The 24,351-nt window shown below is 37.2% G+C and overlaps 1 protein-coding gene across 1 annotated transcript in view; it reads right to left on the minus strand.

Moving 5' to 3' along the window:
- Positions 1-24,351, minus strand: part of LOC133456663 (probable phospholipid-transporting ATPase IIA) — a 59,921-nt gene that overhangs the window by 10,375 nt on the left and 25,195 nt on the right. The window contains exons 15-26 of the mRNA XM_061735184.1: positions 21,698-21,859; positions 20,902-20,994; positions 20,698-20,781; positions 16,849-17,019; positions 14,960-15,058; positions 8,775-8,864; positions 7,564-7,708; positions 6,364-6,428; positions 4,367-4,522; positions 1,876-1,940; positions 1,585-1,693; positions 1,442-1,499 (exon numbers count right to left, since the gene is read on the minus strand). Of these exons, the coding sequence (XP_061591168.1) occupies positions 1,442-1,499; positions 1,585-1,693; positions 1,876-1,940; positions 4,367-4,522; positions 6,364-6,428; positions 7,564-7,708; positions 8,775-8,864; positions 14,960-15,058; positions 16,849-17,019; positions 20,698-20,781; positions 20,902-20,994; positions 21,698-21,859 (1,297 nt within the window). The remainder of the gene's footprint in view (positions 1-1,441; positions 1,500-1,584; positions 1,694-1,875; positions 1,941-4,366; positions 4,523-6,363; positions 6,429-7,563; positions 7,709-8,774; positions 8,865-14,959; positions 15,059-16,848; positions 17,020-20,697; positions 20,782-20,901; positions 20,995-21,697; positions 21,860-24,351) is intronic.

The following is a 24,351-nucleotide window of genomic DNA, read 5'->3' on the forward strand; positions in this document are numbered from 1 at the left end:
CAGTACTTGAGTAGTTTTTTCACCAAGTACTTTTTTACTTTTACTCAAGTAATTATTTGGATGACTACTTTTTACTCCTACTTGAGTCATATTATTCTGAAGTAACAGTACTTGTACTTGAGTACAATCTTTGGCTCCTCTACCAGCTCTGGTTATTTGAAAGTCAAACGCTGGCACGCAATGATTTAAACAGTAGGTTGAAAGTTAGACTGCTCATTATTGTGTAAAGAATTAGAAAAAAAAAGTTTGTTTGTTAAGAGTGAAATGTTATCATTCTTCTCTGTCCTCAATTCAAATAATTTGCAACACTTATTAAGAGTATTTTGTTGAGCGTCTGAACTTCTCTACGTCCCTTTGACTGCCTGCAGCACTTTCAGGGTGTTCAGATGAAACGTCTGCCTCCCCAAATCCTCCTGTTCAACATGTTTTGTGTCATATGCCGAACCAAATACACCCACAAGTCTGTTTCTGTTTCTGTGCTGCACGGTGTCGTAACAATCTCGTGGGCTACTGGACGTCGTTGAAGATACAGATTAGTGGAAAAGTCATAAACAAACAGGGAGGGTTTGCAAAGCCTCGCTACTTGACAATATACAATAGCTTAAGATGGTTTTAAAAATGGAAAGATGAGAAATATGAACTAAAGGTTTCAGGGTGTTACTTAGTAAACTGCCTTTCATTGTAAACGGTCCATGTTGGAAAATTCACTCACGTTTCTGACAAACTGTGTGGGCTGTTAAAGACTGATGCCAAACCGCATTATCAGTTTCTCTTTACTGTACGAGAGGATTAACCCTCCGTCTGCTGGAGCATCATCACTGCGTCTACCAGTACTCCAGGTGTAAAAATAAATCAGGGGGGTGGTGGATTTTATCATATGGGGACAGATAATTTGTGCTGATTACAAATAATATAATATATTACAAATAATAGCAGTGACCAAAACACCTGCAGAAATACTGCAGGAATGACATAGCAGCAGTTAAATGCAGCCTTCTGTAAGCTTTAAATATCCACTGGGCTTACATCAAATACATCAAAACACAACAATAAAAAACACTTTTCTGAACTTATCAATATGACTCTGTCCTTCACAGGATAAGTAACATGGATCACTGCAAAAACTCACAATCTTAACAAGAATATTTGTCTTATTTCTAGTTAGAATGTCTCATTTTAGTAAAAAAAATCTCATTACACTTAAATAAATAAGTAGAAAATCTGCCAGTGGAACAAGATTTTTTTGCTTGTAATAAGAAGATAAATCTTGTCCCACTGGCAGATTTTTCTACTTATTTCAAGTGAAAACTTACCTGAAACAGGTGAAAATTGTCAAATAAGTTATTTTTCTGGTGTTATTTTTCTGGTGATGACTCTAAATGTTGAAATAGCAGTAAAACCACATTCATTGATGAAATGACATTAATGAACTCTCCCTTACCTTGATAAATACTTATTAAGACCCAAATTAGAAATGTCTTGAAAGATAGTGGCCGCCCCTGTGAAAGGAACAAACACAGAATCACATCATATTTCTTTGTGTAACAAACAGCGTGTGTGCGGCTCCACAACAATCATCAATACCTTTAACAGATCTTTATAGAGTTCTGGGTACAGCATGGCAACCTCTGACTTCACATCTTTATCCAACACCAGAGAGAAGACGGGGAACATGGTGTACATGGTGGAATAACTGTAGACAAAGACAGAACAAGTAAAAAGATTAGGTGGCATGTGTACAAGATTCAGCACAATTTCCTAGTTTCCCCAACCCCTAACCCTTCTACAACGCCTGAACACAGAGGAAATTCCAGGGAAATAAGGCAGCCAAATACTGGGCTGATAAGTCATCACCATTCAGAGCTTGTGTCTCACCCAATAATCAGGAATCCTTGGTAGAGAGGGACCGAAGCAAAGTAGAACACGGACGAGAAAACTGCCTGCAGAAAAAGAGAAAGCAGGAAAAACTCAATCATCCCATTTTAATTATTTTCTTTTTATTCAGTACCTGAATGATATTGTCAAATTGGTTTAATTCACCGTACGAATTGTTACAGATTACTTTTGTAATACTGTATTTGACCCGGTCTTTGCACGTTTCGACCGTATACACTACAAAAACTCAAAATCTTAACAAGAATATTTGTCTTATTTCTAGTTAAAATTTCTAATTTCTCATTATTCTCATTATACTTAAAACAAGAGTCATTACCAAAAAAATAACTGGTAAAAATAAGTAGAATTTAAGTAGAAAAATCTGCCAGTGGAACAAGATTTTTTTGCTTGTAATGAGAAGATAAATCTTGTTCCACTGGCAGATTTTTCTACTTATTTTCTACTTATTTTACAAGCAAAAAAATCTTGTTCCACTGGCAGATTTTTCTACTTATTTCAAGTGAAAATCTACTTGAAACAGGTGAAAATAATGAGATTTTTTGACTGAAAATGAGACAACTAGAAATTAAAGCTGCAAGCAGCGATGAACGGGCCCTCACACTCACGGCCACCGCCCCCCATAAGCATATCAGAAATGACACCACCCACGACTCTCCATGTCAGACCATTCAAAAGTTATGGCAGAAAATAGGAACTATGAAATATCGACAAATCAGAAGAAGGGGCAGGGCTAATTTACACCAATGAAGGTCAAGGACTCAATACATGTCCGATGACACCACCCACGAGTCTTTATGTCAAACCATTCAAAAGTTATAACAGAGAAAAGTTTTCTAGGGGGCGCTGTTGAGCCGTTAGGCCACGCCCATTAATGCAAACCATTAAATATCAATTTTTTCGCCAGGCCTGGATGGCGTGTAAAATTTGGTGACTTTTGGGGCACGTTTAGGGGTGAAAAAGGCCCTCCTTTCGTCAGAAGAATAATAATAAAAATTCCTACAGATACAATAGGGCCTTCGCACTGTCAGTGCTCGGGCCCTAATAAGACAAAGATTTTTGAGTTTTTGCAGCCGACCAAGCACACCGGTCATGAGCAGACGGGTCCAGAGCAGACGGGTCCCGGCTGTAGTTGGTCTGAGCCGTGTGGAGGAGGATCCCGGTAAAACCCCCGAGCCCACGCTGCCGTGAGTCACGGCTGCTCCTGAACCTCCTCTGAGTCATCTGCACCCCGCCATTCCATCATCCTCCCGGAGACTTCCCTCAGCCCTCAACAATTCATTTCCCCCTCGCATGTGGACTTTTATGTGCAGGGAGTAACTGTTAAAAATATCAACCCCTCTTTATGGGATATTTTGTTGTATATTTTCGATTTTGGCTTAAATAGATTCACAATAGCAAAAGGGCCAAACAGACGGGCTATATTCTTATTTCTAAAAGCTGTTCTTGAAAACCAAAACACTGCAAAAAGTCAAAATCTTAACAAAAATATTTGTCTTATTTCTAGTTAGAATGTCTCATTTTTAGTCAAAAAATCTCATTAACTTAAAACAAGAGTTATTACCAGAAAAATAACTTGTTATTTGACAATTTTCACCTGTTTCAAGTACAGTTTCACTTGAAATAAGTAGAAAAAAATCAGTGGAACAAGATTTTTTGCTTGTAATGAGAAGATAAATCTTGTTCCACTGGCAGATTTTTCTACTTATTTCAAGTGAAAATGTACTTGAAACAGGTGGAAATTGTCAAATAAGTTATTTTTCTGGTAATGACTCTTGTTTTAAGTGTAATGAGATTTTCTGACTAAAAATTAGACATTTTAACTAGAAATAAGACAAATATTCTTGTTAAGATTTTGAGTTTTTGCAGTGAATGCAAACGAGTTGATCACACAATACATTTTCATCCCACAGTTACTTCATACCAGGACAAATCAATCAATGCTTATAAATACACATCACATAATTGGATTAAATGATTCCTAACATGTCATTTTTAATTTTTTTTTTTTACCAAGGTAGGCATGCATGACGCATGTAAGGGAGTAGTGCAGAAGAGTATTAGGACCAGCAGGAGAAAAATAAAAATAATATTTTAGAGGAGGAAGATTTTTTTTTGTTATGCACTTCGAGAAAAAAGCCGAAATGTCGAGAAAAAAGTTGAAATTTCGACTTTATTCTTTAAATTGTATTTCAACATGAATCTCGACATTTCGACTTTTTTTCTCGAAGTGCACAATAAAAAAAAATCTTCCCCTGTCAAATATTTTTTCTCCTGCATGGCCATAATACTCTTCCATAGAGTACAGATGGAAAAGGGTTTGAGGTTATAATTTATTTTCTGTGCATTACATTATGGTTGTAGCTTTCAGTATTTAAGTTTTGGCATTTAGTATGGTAACATTTTCAGTTCAAAATAAGGAGTATATTATTTTGTAAGTTATTTTGACGTAAACGTGTGAGTGTCAGTGTACCTGCATGGTGCTGATGCACAGGCTCCTGTGGATGACGAACTGGCTGAGAGCTGCAGATCTCTTGTAGCTGTTGCGACCGTGGACCATGAGGAGACGGCCTAGATGTTTGAACTGAGTCACAGAGAAGTCGGCTGCCAGAGAGGCCTGCTTTCCTTCCTGTCCAGAACAGAGCAGAGGACACTGAGGACACTGAGGACACGCTGCAGGACAGATGAGGACGTGTTATGATTGACAAAGTTCAATTATTTGGGAACACAAAAACAGACTGGGGATCATTACAATGAAAATAAATCATACGGTGTAATAGGAATTCATTCTATAGACTGTGACTGCGTTTCCATGCATCAATAACCCTTTTAAAACCCGAATATTGGCAATTACCCGGTTTTGCACGGGCATGTAAACACCAATAACCCCTTTAAATAACCAGAATTTGCTCGTATTCCGGTTTTTAAAAACCCCAATATGACCCCTGGGTTACTCCTTTTAAAACCCGAATATTGGGTCATGTAAACGCCAAACAGAATATCCCCATCAAACGGAACAGGAAGTTGTTTTCTGCACATGCTCTGTTCACAAGGAATCCTGGTCTTTTGAGTCCAGGAAGTTCTTATAAACACGGAGAAACCAAGACCAGGAGGAGACTAATCACTTCATAAATGTAATGAAGGATATGAACATTTCTGCATTTGTAGACGGTAGAAAGTACCGGGATAGAAGGTTTACAAGAAGGTGAGAGAAAAGTTGCGCGAAGCAGCATTTGTTTTGAATTTGGATACAGGAAGAAGAAGCAGAAATTACGGGAATTACGTCATGATGTTCTCCGTGTGTCGCTGGTTTGATCCAGATATCCTGAATGATTAATCACCATGTAAACGGAATATTCTGAATGTCTCAGTAACCGGAATATTAGCAATAACCTGAATTTTCCCTGCATGTAAACGTAGTCACAGAATCCCCTGAAGGGCCACATGTGTTTCACAAAAGCCAGTGTTACAACATCACTATGTTGAATCATCTTCTTATCTTCCGATCGGCTCTGCTATTAAAAACAGAAAATACCAATCATCACAGCCAAAACAACTTGATGTTTTTTTCTCCCACAAACAATCCAGTCCCCAAGGTATTTTGGTTTACTGCCAGTCTGTACCTGAAGTCCTCTGCATCTTTCAATCCCCACTCCCATGAAGTATGTTGTACTTTCAGTTTAAAAAGTGCAAGGAAAATCCAGAAACATACGGAAGAGTATTAGGGCCAGGCAAGAGAAAAAAAATTTGAGAGTGGAAGATTTTTTTTTATTGTGCACTTCGAGAAAAAAGACGAAATGTCGAGATTAATGTTGAAATGTTGAGATTAATGTTGAAATGTTGAGATTAATGTTGAAATACAATTTAGAGAAAAAAGTAAAAATTTCGTTAATAAAGTCGAAATTTGGCCTTTTTTCTCGACATTTCGACTTTTTTCTCAACATTTCGACTTTATTCACGACATTTCGACTTTTTTCTCGAAGTGCATAATGAAAAAAAAAATCTTCCTCCTCTAAAATATTATTTTTATTTTTCTCCTGCCTGGCCCTAATACTCTTCCGTAGAAACATGCCGACTCTATGCAGGAAGTTTTGAATTAGGTACAACTTGTGGGTATGCCATAGGTGTAGCCTGATACAACATGGATCTTTGTCCGGCCAATGGCCGTCTCTTAACACTGAAGGAATTTGGGAAACACTTAGACTCTTTCCAAAATGATAAGGGAACAGGGCAGGGATATATGCAGAACCATGAAGTAAAATTGGCAGAATAATGAGAGCGTTTTACTTTTACTCAACACAAAATCTTCCTGTGTTTTCATTACTCAGACACTGGATTCTCATAAAACAAATCGTGTGTGTCTTTGTCTTCTCTGCTCTCTGAATGTGATGGAGATCTTAACAGGAAATACAAAGCGCACGTCTGTGAGTGTCACGTCAATGTGAGGCTGTGAGATGCAGCCAGTCTTACTTTTCCCTCCACTCCCACGCCACAGTCTGCTTCCTGGATCATGCTGACATCGTTTCCTCCGTCCCCTAAGAGAGTACAAAAGCCACGGAGGTGTCAGGATTCACAGCGGTGACTCAACTATGCAACTTGCACAACACTGCATGACTTTAACCCCGACTTTCATTTGTTCTGATGTTCTGATTAACGAACCAGTGCTATCAGAAAATCATGTGTCTGTTTAGAATTTGCCGTATAAAAGAAATGTGTTACCAAAGAATATTTTCAACCTGACAATTATATAAACATAATAGGTCTAATTAAGATGAATTGAGGGGTCTGCTTGCTGGGAGTGCTGGTTGGATGATTATGGCTCTTTTATGCTGAAACAGATGTGCCGTTCACAGTTGACATTGACACAGATGTAGGAAAGCAGTGACAAATGCAAGATAAAATTAAAGCTGCAAGCAGTGATGAACGGTCCTCCACCCTTGTGCACGTTCAGGCTGCAGTGGAAGCTTGTACAGTATGACTTGATGTAGATTCTTCAGACCTGGACATTTAGTGGATGAAACCACCCACGACTCTCTGTATCAAACCATTCAAAAGTTATGGAAAGTAGGAACTATCAAATATGGACCAATCAGATGAAGGGGGGCGCGCTTTTTGGCGTCTATCGTCGCCACGGTAACGCTTTTGAATGAGAAAAGTAATGCGCGTCATCGCAGGATGGAGACGCACATTTTGATGTATAACACACCTGGGTGCACGTTACGGTTCGGGCCGTATTAACTGCCGAAGGAATGGCATAAATTTCGCCAAAATTAAAAGATTAATTCAAAATGGCCGACTTCCTGTTCGGTTTCAGCCATGGTGTCAAGTTGCGACATGATACAGGTACGTTTTCGTGCATGTACGTCAAACCGTATTGTGGGGCTTGAGGCACAAAGTTTTCTAGGGGGCGCTGTTGAGCCATTAGGCCACGCCCATTAATGCAAACCATGAAATATCACATTTATCACCAGGCCTGGCTTGCATGCAAAATTTGGTGACTTTTGGGGCACGTTTAGGGGGAAAAAAGGCCCTCATTTCATCAGAAAAATAAGAAAGAAAAAATAAAAATTCCTACAGATACAATAGGGCCTTCGCACTGTAAAACTGAAAGTGCACAGACTAAAATTTCCCAGTGGTGCAGCGGTTGGGCGGCTCCTCTTTTCCACTCACCTACGGCGCAGGTGAGCTTGCCGGTGCGCTCCTGCAGCAGCCGGACTATCTGAGCCTTCTGAGTGGGTGTACATCGGCAGCAAACCACGGCGGGACACTGGCACGCCAGCTCCATGAACTCATACTCATAATACTTCAGACAAACCTGGAAAAACCCCAACAAAATGCACAGATAAGCAATTTGGGCCCACAACATTTAACCGATTTTAGCTGTGGTTCCTAAATGCTTCGGTGTTACAGTTTAACGCTAACGTGGTTTAGAAAGTGACTCTAACCACAGACGCTTCCAGATCTGATATTATCATGCATCGCACAGAAAACGTGAAGGTTTCATAGAGATAGATAAGCAGTACTGGAGTTGAGGGGGGATGAGGGGGGATGAGGGGTGATGAGGGGGGATGGCATCCCCCCCTGAAATAAAAACGGTCAAAATCATCCCCCCCGAAATAAAAACGGTCAAAATCATCCCCCCCTGAAATAAAAACGGTCAAAATCATCCCCCTGTAAAACTGCCATCCCTCCTTTCCATCCCTTATGTCATTTCATCAATGAATGTGGTTTTACTGCTATTTCAACATTTAGAGTCATCACCAGAAAAATAACTTATTTGACAATTTTCACTTGTTTCAAGTTAATTTTCACTTGAAATAAGTAGAAAAATCTGCCAGTGGGACAAGATTTATCTTCTCATTACAAGCAAAAAAATCTTGTTCCACTGGCAGATTTTTCTACTTATTTCAAGTGAAAATCTACTTGAAACAGGTGAAAATTGTTGTTTTTTCCAGTGATGAGTCTTGTTTTAAGTGTAATGAGATTTTTTTTTACTAAAATGAGACATTTTAACTAGAAATTAGACAAATATTCTTGTTAAGATTTTGAGTTTTTGCAGTGATCCATGTTACTTATCCTGTGAAGGACAGAGTCATATTGATAAGTTCAGAAAAGTGTTTTTTATTGTTGTGTTTTGATGTATTTGATGTAAGCCCAGTGGATATTTAAAGCTTACAGAAGGCTGCATTTAACTGCTGCTATGTCATTCCTGCAGTATTTCTGCAGGTGTTTTGGTCACTGCTATTATTTGTAATATATTATATTATTTGTAATCAGCACAAATTATCTGTCCCCATATGATCAAATCCACCATCCCCCCTGATGTTTTTTTACAACTGGAGTACTGCAGATAAGTGTGAGGGCCGAGCACACAGACTTACTTCCAGCGAGTCCCCCGATATGACCAGAGCGCAGTCGTGTTTTCTCCTGAAGGCGTTGAGCTCCAGGTGGGCCTCCCCTCGCGTTGTCACCTAGGGTAAAGACAACCACATTTAGAAGTGAACACGTATGCAAGCACAGATAAAAAAAGGAAAGAAGAGAAAACACTCAACACTTATCAGAGATGGCAATCAATCAGCCATTGTATGTTTGTTGCTTTTAGTTATTCCGTGTGACTCACTTCAGCCACAGTGCAAGCAAACACTAGTGACTACTTTATTAGAATTACACGAATATTAAAATAACAACAATAAATTACAACATATAGTTATAAATGACGGAAAACACCAACAGATAAAATACAATTCAAATAAAATTAAAAAAGCAAGCAAATAACAAAAAACAGGTACATGTAATGGAGTCGGCCTCAAGTATTTTCAATTTAGATTTAAAATTTCTCAGAGAAATGAACCCTGCTCGAGTGTCTGCACGTGCCACGGTTTGATCGGTAAACGCATGTTTTCTAAACTTATTATGGCATGGTGCCGATTCTTGCAGCCCTAAGCTCAGCACACTCATTAAGAAATAAGCGTCTCCATCCCCGTGTCACGTTTATGCTGATAATTCCTAAAACTACTTCATTCATATGATGCAGAATGACTGAATGCAGAAGTTGGAGGACAAAGATCTAACGGTACTGGGTTTGTTGTTCAGTGTGAATCCGGCTTTACTCAGCTGTAGCTCTGAATGAAGGTCCAAAAAGGTGCTTAAGAAGGACACTGAGATGTCACATCTAATCATCCGTGAGTACAAATGAGCATTTGACCCTAACCTGAAGAAATGTACCCAAAGTATTTTTGATATACTAAATCATTCATATTAACATGTATCACTGTGTATCATTTATTTATATTTACTATAAGCACCACAGTGGATTTGCAATAAAACAATGAAGATATGATCAAAGTTTACTCTGAGCTCCTTTGGGTTTCCATCAGGCACCAACCCGGAAGAATATTCCACTTCTATATCTTCCTAAAGTTTTGAGTTGCTTTTGAGTCTTTAGGATCTTGACACATCTACACTGGGAATCTCCATCTTGTCCATTTTGTAGCATAGACAACAATGTGTGATCTTGGGAAATGAGCGTTCAATGTTCCTGCCACTGTCAAAAGGGGTTGTTGCGGCTTCTCTATCAAAACTTTTGTGAGCCGCTTCTGAGCGGGTCAACACAGTCAAAACAAAAGACGGACGCGGATCCAGCGTCACCTCCAAGTTGATGCAATTTAATGATAGTCCAGATTATAACTTTTACAAAAAGTATCCATCAAAAAGGCAAAAAAAAGCTTCTTAATTTATTTCTGCGATCTGCCCTTTGCAGTCAAAAAACTGTCCCGCTTCCCACTCTCACACTCTGGCTTTCATCTGCAGGTGTCAATAATCACGCATTAAATCACTGCAGATGCAAAGGAGGGGGGCGAAGACAACGCAACAAACCAACAAAAAATGATTCTTTCTGAACTTATCTGTCCTTAACACAAACAATACCATGTCCCCACAAAACCAATTCATATACACCTTTCAAATAAAGGATTAAGTAAATAAAGTATATTTAAACTAACCAACATCAATTTTGGCCTCAACAGGGGTTCCTCAAGGGTCTATCCTGGGACCTATTCTGTTTTCAATCTTTATAAACAATATTACATCTGCTTTGGCGAGCAGTAGCGCTCATCTCTATGCAGATGATACAATTCTATACTGTTCTGCTGATACTGCTCAGTTGACTATTGAAACCCTTCAAATAGCTTTTGACGGCCTACAAGATACACTTTTCAAGTTAAAATTATTACTGAATACAAACAAGACTAAATGTATGTTTTTTTCCAGAAAGGATGTTGACATGGACACGCCGCTGGGCATCAGGACCCAGCAGGGTCAAAATATTGAAAGGGTTCCAGAATATAAATATCTTGGTATTTGGCTGGATCAAAAACTCACTTTCAAGCATCATATCACCGTACCTGTTACAAAGCTGCGTAAGAAAATTGGGTATTTTTATAAATACAGGGAAATGTTCCTATGTCCTGCAGAAAGCGGGTTATTGAGGCAAATCTTCCTGTCAGTTCTGGATTATGGTGATGTTATTCATCAACACGCATCTGCTTCCACCTTAAAAACCACTTGATGCTGTTTATAACTCAGCTCTGATTCATCACTGGTGATGGTTATTCTACTCATCACTGGTGACAGTTATTCTACTCATCACTGCATCTTATACGAAAAACTTTGGTGGACTCCCCTTTCTGTCAGACGTGACAGGCATTGGTTTCTCTTTGTTTCTAAAGCCCTAATTGGAAGCTTCCTCATTACCTTAGCTCCTTACTGAGGTGGCATAATGGCAGATACTCAACCCGCTCCTCTGATTTTCTTATGCTGGAAGTGTCATGTCCACGGACCGAATTGGGAAAAACTGCATTTAGCTACTGCGCGGCTCACAGTTGGAACATATTGCAACATGCATTGAAGTTGGAAACGTTTGTGCAGCTTGGTCAATTCATATCTCATGTTTGTAATTGTTTTTAATGTTTCTCTTTTATTTTTATTGTATTATTCTTTTTATATGGTTGTTGTACATTCGACATCATTGTAAATGAGGGCTTGCTCTCAATGATTTCTCCAAATTCAAATAAAGGTTGATGATATGAGTGAATGTGAGTAGAGTTTGGCCCTACACACCAACTAGCTCCTCGTGTCAAGACTCATATCAGCATTAAACCCCGGCGAGCCTGTTCCCTGTGCAGCCTGCATGTCCACGCCAGGAGACGTTTGACACTTGATGTGGAAAGCTTTGGATGATGAGCTGTTCCTCTCCTTCTCCAGACTGGCCCCATTGTTCTGATAGAAGTTTATCTTGGTTTCATCTGTCCAGAGAATCTGATACCAGGACATGGGAGCCTCTTTTTTTTCTTTTTGGCTTTCCTGAGCTCAACTGTATAATTCTGTGACAATAGACTGTATTCATTATTCATGTTCTGTTATCCATGTTGTTGATCTCATCAGTGCTTTCTTTCCTCTTAAAAATCTTCAGAAAATTGATTTGATCACATGTTTGCCATCTCTTTATGTTTTTTTTAAGCCTAATGACAGTCTCTTTAACTTACACTGAAGTCTCCTTGGACTTTATTTTCAGCTTCATAACATCTACTAAATATGGAAGAGTATTAGGGCCAGGCAGGAGAAAAAATATTTGAGAGGGGAAGATTTTTTTTTATTGTGCACTTCGAGAAAAAAGTCGAAATGTCGAGATTAATGTTGAAATACAATTTCAAGAATAAAATCGAAATTTTCGTGACTAAAGTTGAAGTTTTGCCTTTTTTCTCAACATTTCAACTTTATTCACAAAGTTTTGACTTTTTTCTCAACATTTTGACTTTTTTCTTGAAATTGTACTTCAACATTAATCTCAACATTTTGACTTTTTTTTGCATTTAGTCATGTTCACTCTGTATGTTTGTATAGATGTACGTATTATATTTATATCATAGTCATATTATATTTATATCATAGTTATATTATATTTATGATAGAGCTTACATCTTGTATTAAACAGGTTATTTTTGTAAAAATGATATATATTTATACAAATTAGTGTATAGTATAAAAAGTAAATACAGACATATAATTTATGTTTAGTTGTGGAAAGGGGGTTGGATTAAATAGGTTTATACTTCCCCTCACTCCTTTTCCAACATGTAACTGAAATACTGTATGTGTTTTGATGTTGGTTTAACAAACGAACGAAAGGTGAAAGTCTACACTTTGATTTAATCTTGTATTTCAAATTCACTGCAGTCATGATTAATATTCTGCTGAATTATTTTTTCCCTACTTAAGTACTTTTAGAAGACTGGGATATACACAAACAATAATATAATAATATGTTTTTTTATAAATATACTACATCCTATAGAAAGCTTACAGAAAACTAGAACCAGTGACAAATAATTAGCTAACCCTACAATCCCAGATGCTTCATAATTGATAAATGAATGTCTGAGACTTCTCTACCATCCCCGTAATCAAAATAAACCAAAAGAAGTATTTTATACGGTAAAAAAATAAACAAATACAGGACTGTCTCAGAAAATTTGAATATTGTGATAAAGTTCTTTATTTTCTGTAATGCAATTAAAAAAACAAAAATGTCATACATTCTGGATTCATTACAAATCAACTGAAATATTGCAAGCCTTTTATTATTTTAATATTGCTGATTATGGTTTACAGTTTAAGATTAAGATTCCCAGAATATTCTAATTTTTTGAGATAGGATATTTGAGTTTTCTTAAACTGTAAGCCATGATCAGCAATATTAAAATAATAAAAGGCTTGCAATATTTCAGTTGATTTGTAATGAATCCAAAATGTATGACATTTTTGCATTACAGAAAATAAAGGACTTTATCACAATATTCTAATTTTCTGAGACAGTCCTGTATATAAAGTGCATAAAATCACCGAGTGTATTAATATATAATAAACACTTTTAATAATAAAAATAGGATTTGTGTACAATTTGATGTGAGGTATTAAAGGGTTAAAATGTGATTGGGAAAGGGAAACTGCAGGAAACCATACCGCTATATGAATTCCTAACATCCATGTCAGGTTCAATTATAGTATTAAAAACACTTTTAAAATGCAGCAGAGACAGGGGCACGGCGTTAATCTGTCACCGAGAGCTCTGCTCTGGTATGAATATCCTTCAACTGCTGACTATTCATACGTCAATCCAGATCAGAGCGTCGGTGTCCACCAGGAAACTAATCCAGATGTGTTTGCTGCAGGCCCAGTCAGCACTCCCCTGTCCGCTGGGACGGAGGTTTTTAACTCCTGCCAACCATTGTTATTCCCTTCCAGTAACCACAGTTGTACGCAAGTTGTAACCTTCCTACATGGCAGGCGCTCCTTCTGATCTGGCGCGGCTCCAGAGGGGAAGGCAGTGGGGGACTTTTAAAGCAGCGAGAGAGCCTGAAACGTGCAAAACAAATTAGGAAGTGAGCCCTTTGCATGTTCCCTCTGGGAGTGGTTCAGCTGGTTTCTCCTTTCTGTGTGAGTGAAGGGGCTGTTTGTTCTCTGTGACAGCGGCTTGGATGTTTTTACTAGTGGGAGGTGATTTATTCAGCTGTGGACGCTGGCTTGGGCAACATGCATAGTTGTGTTGGGGCTGTGTGACCACCGGCCAAGAGACTTTGATTGGTGAACACGGATGCCCAATGGTTGACAGTGTCAGGAAGCCGTCAGGGCTTCACCGGACTGAAATGACCTTCATGGTTAAACACAGAGGTGGGGAGTAACGAGTTACATTTACTCCGTTACATTTACTTGAGTAAGTTTTGGAGAATGTTGTACTTTTAGGAGTAGTTTTGAATCACTATACTTTTTACTTTTACTTGAGTAGATTTGTGAAGAAGAAACCGTTTCTCTTCCTCCGCTACATTAGGCTACGTTGAGCTGTTACTTTTCTTTTATCCCTTTTATCCACGTACGCGTCAATCTCATGACATCACTGAGTGATTCTTTGGGAAAAATGTTTGTTTTTGCATGTTTTGTCACATTTACACAGACTCAAACACACACAGAGTTTCTATGAGTTCATGTTTGTTCTAGTTCTGCCTGGTTAAAAAAAGAAAAGTACAAAGGCTTGAAATGTTGTGCTACTTGTGCTTAATTTATTTTTTATTCTGTTATTATTTTATTTATTTTATTATTTATTAAAGTACTTGAATTTACTTTAAGATTATTTTAATTTAAGCAATTTTTTATTTTTTATTTATTTTAATTTATTTTATTATTTTATTGATTCAATTTTCCTGAAGATGATTATTTTGTACTTTTGTCTGTTGGAATGGTTGTGTTAAAAAAATAAATCAGACTTTACTCAACAGTTACTCAGTACTTGAGTAGTTTTTTCACCAAGTACTTTTTTACTTTTACTAAGGTAATTATTTGGATGACTACTACTACTACTACTACTTTTTACTTCTACTTGAGTCATATTATTCTGAAGTAACAGTACTTTTACTTGAGTACAATTTTTTGCTACTCTACCAGCTCTGGTTAAACAACTATTCCACATTTCCCGTGCATAAAAGAAGAAGATGGTTCCTCATCCTCCACTTACTGGTCTGAAGATGTGGATGTCCTGACTGCGGGTGATGAGATGCGCATTCTTAGCAGTACACGTGGCAGTTTCAAGCTTATCTCCTGTCAGCATCCACACCTAGAAATAAAAACAAATAGAAAATAAAATATTACACATATACCTAAGATAGGGTAGGATTGATATGAGGCACTTAATCAATTTAGTGATTTTCTTTCATCGCGACCGAGGGCCAGAAAAATTTCCCAGAATGCTTTACGTCATCATTTGCAGACTGAATCAAACAAAGAAGTTTTAGTGAATAAAATCAATATTTTGAGTTAGTTTCTGCATAAAAATGCGTTTTGATTACATTTCCAGCGAGAAATATATATTTTACTTTCATAATATTCACTCAGTGAATGTACATAATCACTCGCTTGCCCGTTGTATGTTCAGATGTCGCCAGAATAAAGCCTGATTTATGGTTCTGCATTACACCAATAATGAACCCTACGTCGTATGCTCTGCGTTGATTTAAAGCAGAACCATAAATCAGCTCCTGAGCCAGCAGGCTCTTCTCATCCCAAAAAAAATCGGATCAAATTTCTTAACAGGCGTTATTTGGATAAACTGAGCCCAGGTTGGGGATCTTAACGGTTACTTTTACGCCTGAAAAAAATATTAAAACTTAATAAAGTGGCATATTAACAGCGCTACAGCTGAAATTAAAACAGCTTTTAGCTCTGGGCTTCCTGATATGGTGTGACGTATGTGCAAACGTAACTACGCAGTCGCTTACGTACCCAAATGTAAACCACGCAGTGACGTAGCAAGTGGTGTCCCAATCCCTAGGGAACATCACAAGGGCCCTACGCCTGTGGCTTCATTTTTAGGGCTAGTGGTAGAAAGTAGGGGGGGATTGGGATCCATCCCAGCAGAGCATTTGGTGGGCGTGACTTGATCATTCATTACTGTCCTTTATCATAAAAGTATTTACAGTTTAATTTAACAAGTGTGATTATACAAGGCTTCAGATTGGGGAGATCAGCCCCGCCCAACCGCGACCCGAGTAATTGGATCTGAACGGGAGAAAATAAAAAATTATTATGAAAAAAAATACAATAAGTCCAGTAGGACAAATTGTGACTCGCTGCATCCTGACTCGCTCTGTAGCGTCTTTCTCTCCTAAAGCCGCGGTGCAGGGGTGTTTTTTCCAGAGAAGAACATAGTTATGGGTCGTCGTCGTTGTTCTTTTTTCTTCTGGGCAAAAAGATTCTTATAAACCGACATGCACCATGGATTATATCTGAGAACTGTGGCGGGGGAGACTGTTTAGCCAATCAGAATGCATAACACGATGCACAATGCAAATCTGTGAAGCAGCGAGACGTGAAAGGTGAACCATGTAATAGCCAGGGATTTCTGTATTCAATTTGGCACGTTAAAATCTCAACCAAATTCAGTGGTGATGAATTTCATTTCTGCAATTCACGGCGCACAAAGGTTTAAGATGCAGCAAAAATGTAACTTTCCAGAATTTATTCACAACTGTTCAAAAGTTGCTGGGAAACACCAAAGTACGGAAGCTTTTAAATAGATTACAATTAATTATATTAATTATTGCATTATATTATTATTATTATTATTATTATTAATTAAATATTTGCATATTTATAATTGTGCCGGTATTGATTTTAGAAATACGAGGTCATTCCACAACTTATTCTTTATCATTTAATCTATTGTTTTTTTCATCAACTTGCTCTGAAAAAAATGTCAATAATTACAAGACTTTTATTCAATATTTTAGATATTTTTTGAGTTGTTAAAATAAAATGTGTTTAACTTCCAACTGATTGATTTAATTGAATGTAAGTCCTGGGAGAGTATCTGTTCCAGATGTTTATTATTCCTCCCCCCTCCCGTACCTTGATGCCTGCGTTGCGGAGGATCTCCAGGGTGGGTCTGACGTCCGTCTGCAGTTGGTCCTCCACCCCCGTGAGACAAAGCAGCTCCATCTCCATCTCCAGACTCTCTATCACCGTGGCAACCTTCAGGGAGCGGTCGTGGACGCTGAGTTTGGCCTGCGTGTACCTCGCCTGGGGAGCAGCAAAGCTTATGAAATTAGAATACACAGAGGAAAACTAATGCAGGATGCAAGATTTTCTTTTCCTATTGATTGATTTGTTTTGGTGATTTTGTATTGAGGGGGAGGATTTTTTTATAAGCCCTTCGGGCTTCTTTTCCTCTCCTGCACAATTTATTTGTCTTTGTATGTTAAAATAACTGTGTTATCATTGTGCAAATAAATAAATAAATAAGATCAAAGAACGTACATATGAGAGAAAGAGAGAGGACTTTTTTTTAAATTCTTATAAAAAATTATGCAAATAATGTATAAGATTAAAGTTACTCCCTGTCTGTGTACAACGGTTTTTCTCAATACATGAGTCAAAATATAATTTGCGTGATGTTTGTAAATTTGTTGTACAAAAAGCTAGAAAAGAGACTGAAAGGAGACGTATATCTGTTGTGGGAGTTAAACTATGGAATGACGCTAACTTAGATTTACCAATGTGCTCATTTTCGGTTTACAAAAAAAGATTTGTAGAGCAATCTTTCAAAGCTACAAAGGTTAATATTTATTTGTTTTTGTTTGCTGCTGTTCTCTGACATTTATATATAAAAAAAGAAAAAAAATGTCTTTACTATTATATATGTAAACCTTATTGGTCCTCCCTTTCTGGTTTAGTTTTGCTATTGTTTGTTTGTATGTAGGACAGGCATTAATATAAGCACTATGCTTCTGCCTGTGGCTTTTCACTCACTATTTTTCGATAATGTTTGTGTTTAATGTGTTTAGTGTGATGTGACTGAATAAAGAATTTCAATCAATTCAGTCAATTTTTTGATCGAAATGAGTTCTGTCAATAAATCAATGTCATAGTGATGAAGAGCCAGCGGCTTCTCTCCAAAATCTGAGGGAAAGTGTCTGTGTGTGTTTGAAAAGTATTTTGTATATACACTGTAACAATTGATCTAATAATGGTACAAGGATGTATTGCTCTTTTCTTTTTTAATCACATAAAATGTAATTATATAAAAAAAAACATGGTCCGTCTGTTAAAATGTGCAGGACTGTCTCAGAAGCTTACAGCTTAAGAAAACTAAAATATCCTATCTCAAAAATTAGAATATTCTGGGGATCTTAATCTTAAACTGTAAACCATAATCAGTAATATTAAAATAATAAAAGGCTTGCAATATTTCAGTTGATTTGTAATGAATCCAGAATGTATGACATTTTAGTTTTTTTAATTGCATTACAGAAAATAAAGAACTTTATCACAATATTTTAATTTTCTGAGACAGTCCTGTATACACACCACCAAAATGAAATAGTGTGCAAAGATGTTGGGCTGAGAAATGTTTCTCCTTCATGGCCCCCTTGCTACGAAAAATCCTTGATCCCAAACCGCAAACTCAGTCCATTCCGCTGCTGCATTCATCAGGTTTTAAACTTGGTGGTGTCTGTGTCTGACAACTCTGCAGCTATATCACCATTATCTTAATGTTGGCATCATTAGTTTCCTCACTCACCCGACGTTTGAGTCTGTCTGCATCTCTCAAAGCCCTGGAGCTGTTATGACGCTACATTTAAAGCTCCAACTACAGGTTTCTGGCACCGGGACACCAGCTGATGTGGCTGGAACCGTCTAGCTTTCCAATATATTCAAAGGGAAAAACCTTGTCTTATATTTGGGTCAGTCTGGGCTCCGAACTTCAGACTGTCATCCGAGTATTATAAAAATATGGTCACATCTACGATTACATCACCTTGTCAAATTTGAACCCTCGAAAATGGAGGTACTTTTCTTAAAATAACTATAATTCCTAAATGGTGAATGCCATATTAATAAACCTGTCAAACTAAAACTTAAAGCCAACAGTGATCACTTCTCAATTGATTTATCTTAAATTCATAATCATCCAACTTTGTTATGGTAATAGAATTAAGTTCCAGGAAGAATGTATATTTAAGGGATTTGTTTTCATGTCGCAGTGAAACCTCCTGTTTTCCACGCTGTCCCTGCATAACAGACACAGACAAACAGTTAACGCCCATCTTAGCAACTTCAGCTCTGGGGCAAATTGCAAAGTGAGATAAAGCAAAAACAATCTGAGTATGACTCATACAGGAACACAAACTGTGTGTGACTCAGTTTGTGACTCAGTGCTGCCAACCATCTCTGCTCACTCAATTATACACTCCAGTAATGCGCCTGAGGCTGACAACTGCAGGGAGGAGGCCCAGCCCTGCTGGAACAATGAGGGAGAGCTTTGTGTGTGGGAGGGCGGGGGACGGGGGGACGGGGGGACGGGGGGACGGGGGGACGGGGGACGGGTCAGAGCTGATTACCAGGGAGCACACTCCGACATTCATGCTTGACTTCCTAAATATCAACCAGCATTTACACTGATCACCCGATAACAGATATTTATGTCATTGCAGTTTGAAAGATATCTATCATAATGTTAATGTTTTTCTTTTTCTGGTTTATTAGACATAGTTTATACAACTCTTTCTTCTGATGCTGAACTGCAAAAACTCAAAATCTTACCAGGAATATTTGTCTTATTTCTAGTTAAAATTTCTCATTTTTAGTCAAAAAATCTCATTTCGCTTATAAAAAAAGAGTCATTACCAGAAAAATAACTTGTTATTTGACAATTTTCACCTGTTTCAAGTAGATTTTCACTTAAAATAGGTAGAAAAATCTGCCAGTAGGACAAGATTTATCTTCTTATTACAAGCAAAAAAATCTTGTTCCACTGGCAGATTTTTCTACTTATTTCAAGTGAAAATGATACTTGAATCAAGTGAAAATTGATGTTTTTTCAAGTGATGAGTCTTGTTTTAAGTGTAATGAGATTTCTGACTAAAAATGCAACATTTTAACTAGAAATTAGACAAATATTCGTGGTAAGATTTTGAGTTTTTGCAGTGTAGATAATAAATCTGAGATCCAGCCCTTCACCTGGACCCCTTTCAGACCCTGTATTAAAATGCACGGTAGGAAATATAAACACAAGTGGCCAATGCTAACGCTAAGTTTGAAAACGGATTCAAATCCGATCCCTCACGACACATGTGAAGGTGGTTTGGGACCCGCGTCCACATTCTCCTTGTCGTCTGAATGATTAGAGGGACCACCTTACAAACTAACGTCAGCAGCTTGGGCAACCATTCACCTGGTTTTGCACATGAAACGCCACAATCACTAGACTTTTTCTTTCTGTTTGTAGTGGATTCCATGTGCATACAGCATGGTAAAATCAGATCTGATCACCCAATACACATTTTGGTACGGACTTTAATGCCAGGAGTGAACAAATGCAAAGAGAGCTGCACTGCAAAAACTCAAAATCTTACCAGGAATATTTGTCTTATTTCTAGTTAAAATGTCTAATTTTTAGTCAAAAAATCTCATTACGCTTAAAAAAAAAAGAGTACCAGAAAAATTGCTTGTTATTTGACAATTTTCACCTGTTTCAAGTAGATTTTCACTTGAAATAAGTAGAAAATCTACTTGAAACAGGTGAAAATTGTTGTTTTTCCAGTGATGAGTCTTGTTTTAAGTGTAATGAGATTTCTTTTTACTAAAAATGAGACATTTTAACTAAAAATAAGACAAATATTCTTGTTAAGATTTTGAGTTTTTGCAGTGTGGCCTCTTGTAATGGAAGTTCTCAGGATATTAAAGTGAGGTATTTACCTCAAAATCTTGATATTGTTCCTCCGTCAGCGACTTCTTTGACACCACAAGGACCCTCAGACCTTCTCTTGCCATGTTGCCACACTAGGAACAAAGGAAAACATATTTGGATTCAGCAATTTACAAAATCAATTAGTCCAGAAGTTACTTCCAGTGAAAATATAGGTATATTAGCATTATGTTCTGTAAAAAAGGGAAATGTACCTCCTCTTCCAGCCAGTCATTGTACTGGACGATGCCTGCCATCACCACATCAGCACCTTTCATGTAGAAGGTGATCTCTCCTGTTGATTCATCCTAGAAAATAGTGTTTATATACGTATGCTACATTAAATACCTTTCGCTCACAAGGGACTTCTGTTGTTCTGTTGCTGGAATAAAAAATGTTTTACATCTTCTAATGAAAAAATTGTAAACAAAAAGAGGAATGTTTCTGGAAAGAAAATAAAAATGTAACTTTATGGGCAACAGTGTATATATGAACCATGTATCACAATGTGATCACATTTAAGTCATGAGGAAATTACTAAATTGTGCACAATTGTTTTAAACACCTATAAAAGCAAAATTGACAATGTAACCTGCTACAAGTGGAAAAGTGGTAACTTACAGGACTGTCTCAGAAAATGAGATTATTGTGACAAAGTTCTTTATTTTCTGTAATGCAATTAAAAAAAAAAATGTCATCCATTCTGGATTCATTACAAATCAACTGAAATATTGCAAGCCTTTTATTATATTAATATTGCTGATTATGGTTTACAGTTTAAGATTAAGATTCCCAGAATATTCTAATTTTTTGAGATAGGATATTTGAGTTTTCTTAAGCTGTAAGCCATGATCAGCAATATTAAAATAATAAAAGGCTTGCAATATTTCAGTTGATTTGTAATGAATCCAGAATGTATGACATTTTTGCATTACAGAAAATAAAGGACTTTATCACAATATTCTAGTTTTCTGAGACAATCCTGTATAACAAATTCATTTGGACACTCACTCGCACGATGATGCCCATCCTCTTGCTCTCGTAGGTGAAGGGGAATATCTGCAGGATGGTGAAGTTCAGTATTTGTCCAGTAGGGGTCCTTAGCTGCATGGAGGACTGGTCTCTGCCCACCAGAGTCAGCCCAACGCTCTCAGTCCACTGCACCAGCGACACCTACCACACCACAGGGGAAGGGCTTAGAGGATCATTCCAATAAACTACTAACACTGCAGTCAGATAAACAAAAAACTAAAAGCTGGGCTGTAATAATTATTTAACAGCTGGTACTTATTTATTTTTGATGATAACTCTAAAACGTGGGAGTAAAAGTGCCCAGTTTTTTGATGATAATTATAATAATTATAATCATTTTTATTGAACCCTGATGCCAATATGATGTTCCATTTATCTGAATTTTCAAATAAATGGAACATCATATTGGCATAATGAAATAAAAAAGAACCCCCCTCCCAAAGAACAGCCAAGTTCAATTTGCAGAAAGAGAATGGCTTGTCAGAAAGGACAGTGACTATACAAGCCTTAATCAATAACTCAGTATTTTCAGCACTTAAGACTATTGATTGATAAATGGGAAGGATGTCCTTTTCTAAAATGAAAAATTTTGTTTTCGCTTGATTCTTTCTGAAGGACACAACAGATGACATCCATTTATAGAATAGTAGTGTAGGTTGTGTGTGTGTGTGTGTGTGTGTGTGTGTGTGTGTGTGTGTGTGTGTGTGTGTGTGTGTGTGTGTGTGTGTGTGTGTGTGTGTGTGTGTGTAGAAGTAGAGTGGAGATGAAGTTGCCAAATAATTGCCAGACCAGAAGCTTGATAAACATACTCAATTCATCACCAAGTCCTGACAGGAGAAACAACAGAGCAGCCGTCTGGACACACATGAGAACAACAAGAATGGCTGCCTTGTTCAACACTCATTTGAAAGTCCCTTACTTTGTAAATATGTGCCATGCAGCCTGACAATGCACAGCCAAGAGCACTTAAATGTAAGAAAAGTTATGACCAACATCACACTTTTCAGCCAGGCTGGAACGTTTACAGGACCGTCTCAGAAAATTAGAATATTGTGATAAAGTTCTTTATTTTCTGTAATGCAAAAATGTCATACATTCTGGATTCATTACAAATCAACTGAAATATTACAAGCCTTTTATTATTTTAATATTGCTGATCATGGCTTACAGCTTAAGAAAACTCAAATATCCTATCTCAAAAAATTAGAATATTCTGGGAATCTTAATCTCAAACTGTAAACCATAATCAGCAATATTAAAATAATAAAAGGCTTGCAATATTTCAGTTGATTTGTAATGAATCCAGAATGTATGACATTTTTTTTTTTTTTTTTTTTAAATTGCATTACAGAAAATAAAGAACTTTATCACAATATTCTAATTTAACGGAGACAGTCCTGTATAATGATGCTCAAACACTGACAGGAAAATTTGAGAGACTTTTAAGTTTTTTTTGCTGCTCCTTTCTAACCAAACGACAACAAGTTTTATGGTTCAAAACATCAACTGGTAAATTGGACTGGTGACCAAGAATGTTTTGAAATTAATAAATAATGGCAAAAACACCCTAATTTGAAATTTTCTTGAAGAAAGGGATACAATTCCAGTTTTTATTACAGTAGTAACAGCTTTATATACAACAGTGAATGGAATTATTCTCATTGCCCTCACAGTCAAAACCAGATCTATATTAATTCTTCCTGGCAAATGTAGTACGACCAACTGAAGCTCTCTGGGATGAGTAAAACCTACAAAACGTTTCAGTTTCAAGAACAAAGAAAGAGTTAGCCCCAAAAAAAGTAGTACTTATCATGCAATGTGAGGCAAAACATCAGGACATCAGGAAAATATCCCTTTATGGCCTTGTTCTTTAAAAATAATCTATAGTCCTGGGTTGTTTGAAGTGTGCAATCAAAGAAGAAAATCAAAAGGGTAAGTGCAATGGAATTAAGAGAAAATGAAGGAAGTCCGTATTTATACTGCAGGAAATGGACCCACATTAATTCTGCTGGCTTCATCCTGATCCCTCAAGGACATAACTCTGAAAAGCAACCACTTCAAGAAATAAAAACACTAAAGATAAGTGCCACAACTGATCACATGTGTTCCCATCTTAAAGATGAATGAGTAGTCCAGCATGCAAAGCTGAAATATCTGTATATAGGCAGATTAATGAATTAACCGCTTAATCAGTCTATCGACTAATGGATATATCTATACATGTATAATTACAATGACCTAAAGGCTGAACAGATGCTGCAGGACACCACCATATTTATAATGATCTCACTGCACCTTTTTGTCTTGTATTTGACTTTAGCCATCCAGTTAGAACATCAAAATCTAAATGTTGACGTTTGAACTAATTAATTAGATTTGAACTAATTAGAAATTCTGATTTTGAGTCCACTCCGTATTCATGCACATGTTACAATTTAGCTGAAATCTAAACATTTAAGTTGAAGTAGAACTAATAAAAACATCCCTTAGAGCAGACTTTCAAATGGCTTAAGTTCTGTATGTCATATAGACTACGTTTACATGCAGTCAAAATTCAGGTTATTGCTAATATTCCGGTTACTGAAACATTCAGAATATTCTGACTGCCCCTGACTGCCCCGTTGTGTAAATTT

This window comes from Cololabis saira, chromosome 12 (genome assembly GCF_033807715.1).
Source record: "Cololabis saira isolate AMF1-May2022 chromosome 12, fColSai1.1, whole genome shotgun sequence".
NCBI classification, from domain to species: domain Eukaryota; kingdom Metazoa; phylum Chordata; class Actinopteri; order Beloniformes; family Belonidae; genus Cololabis; species Cololabis saira.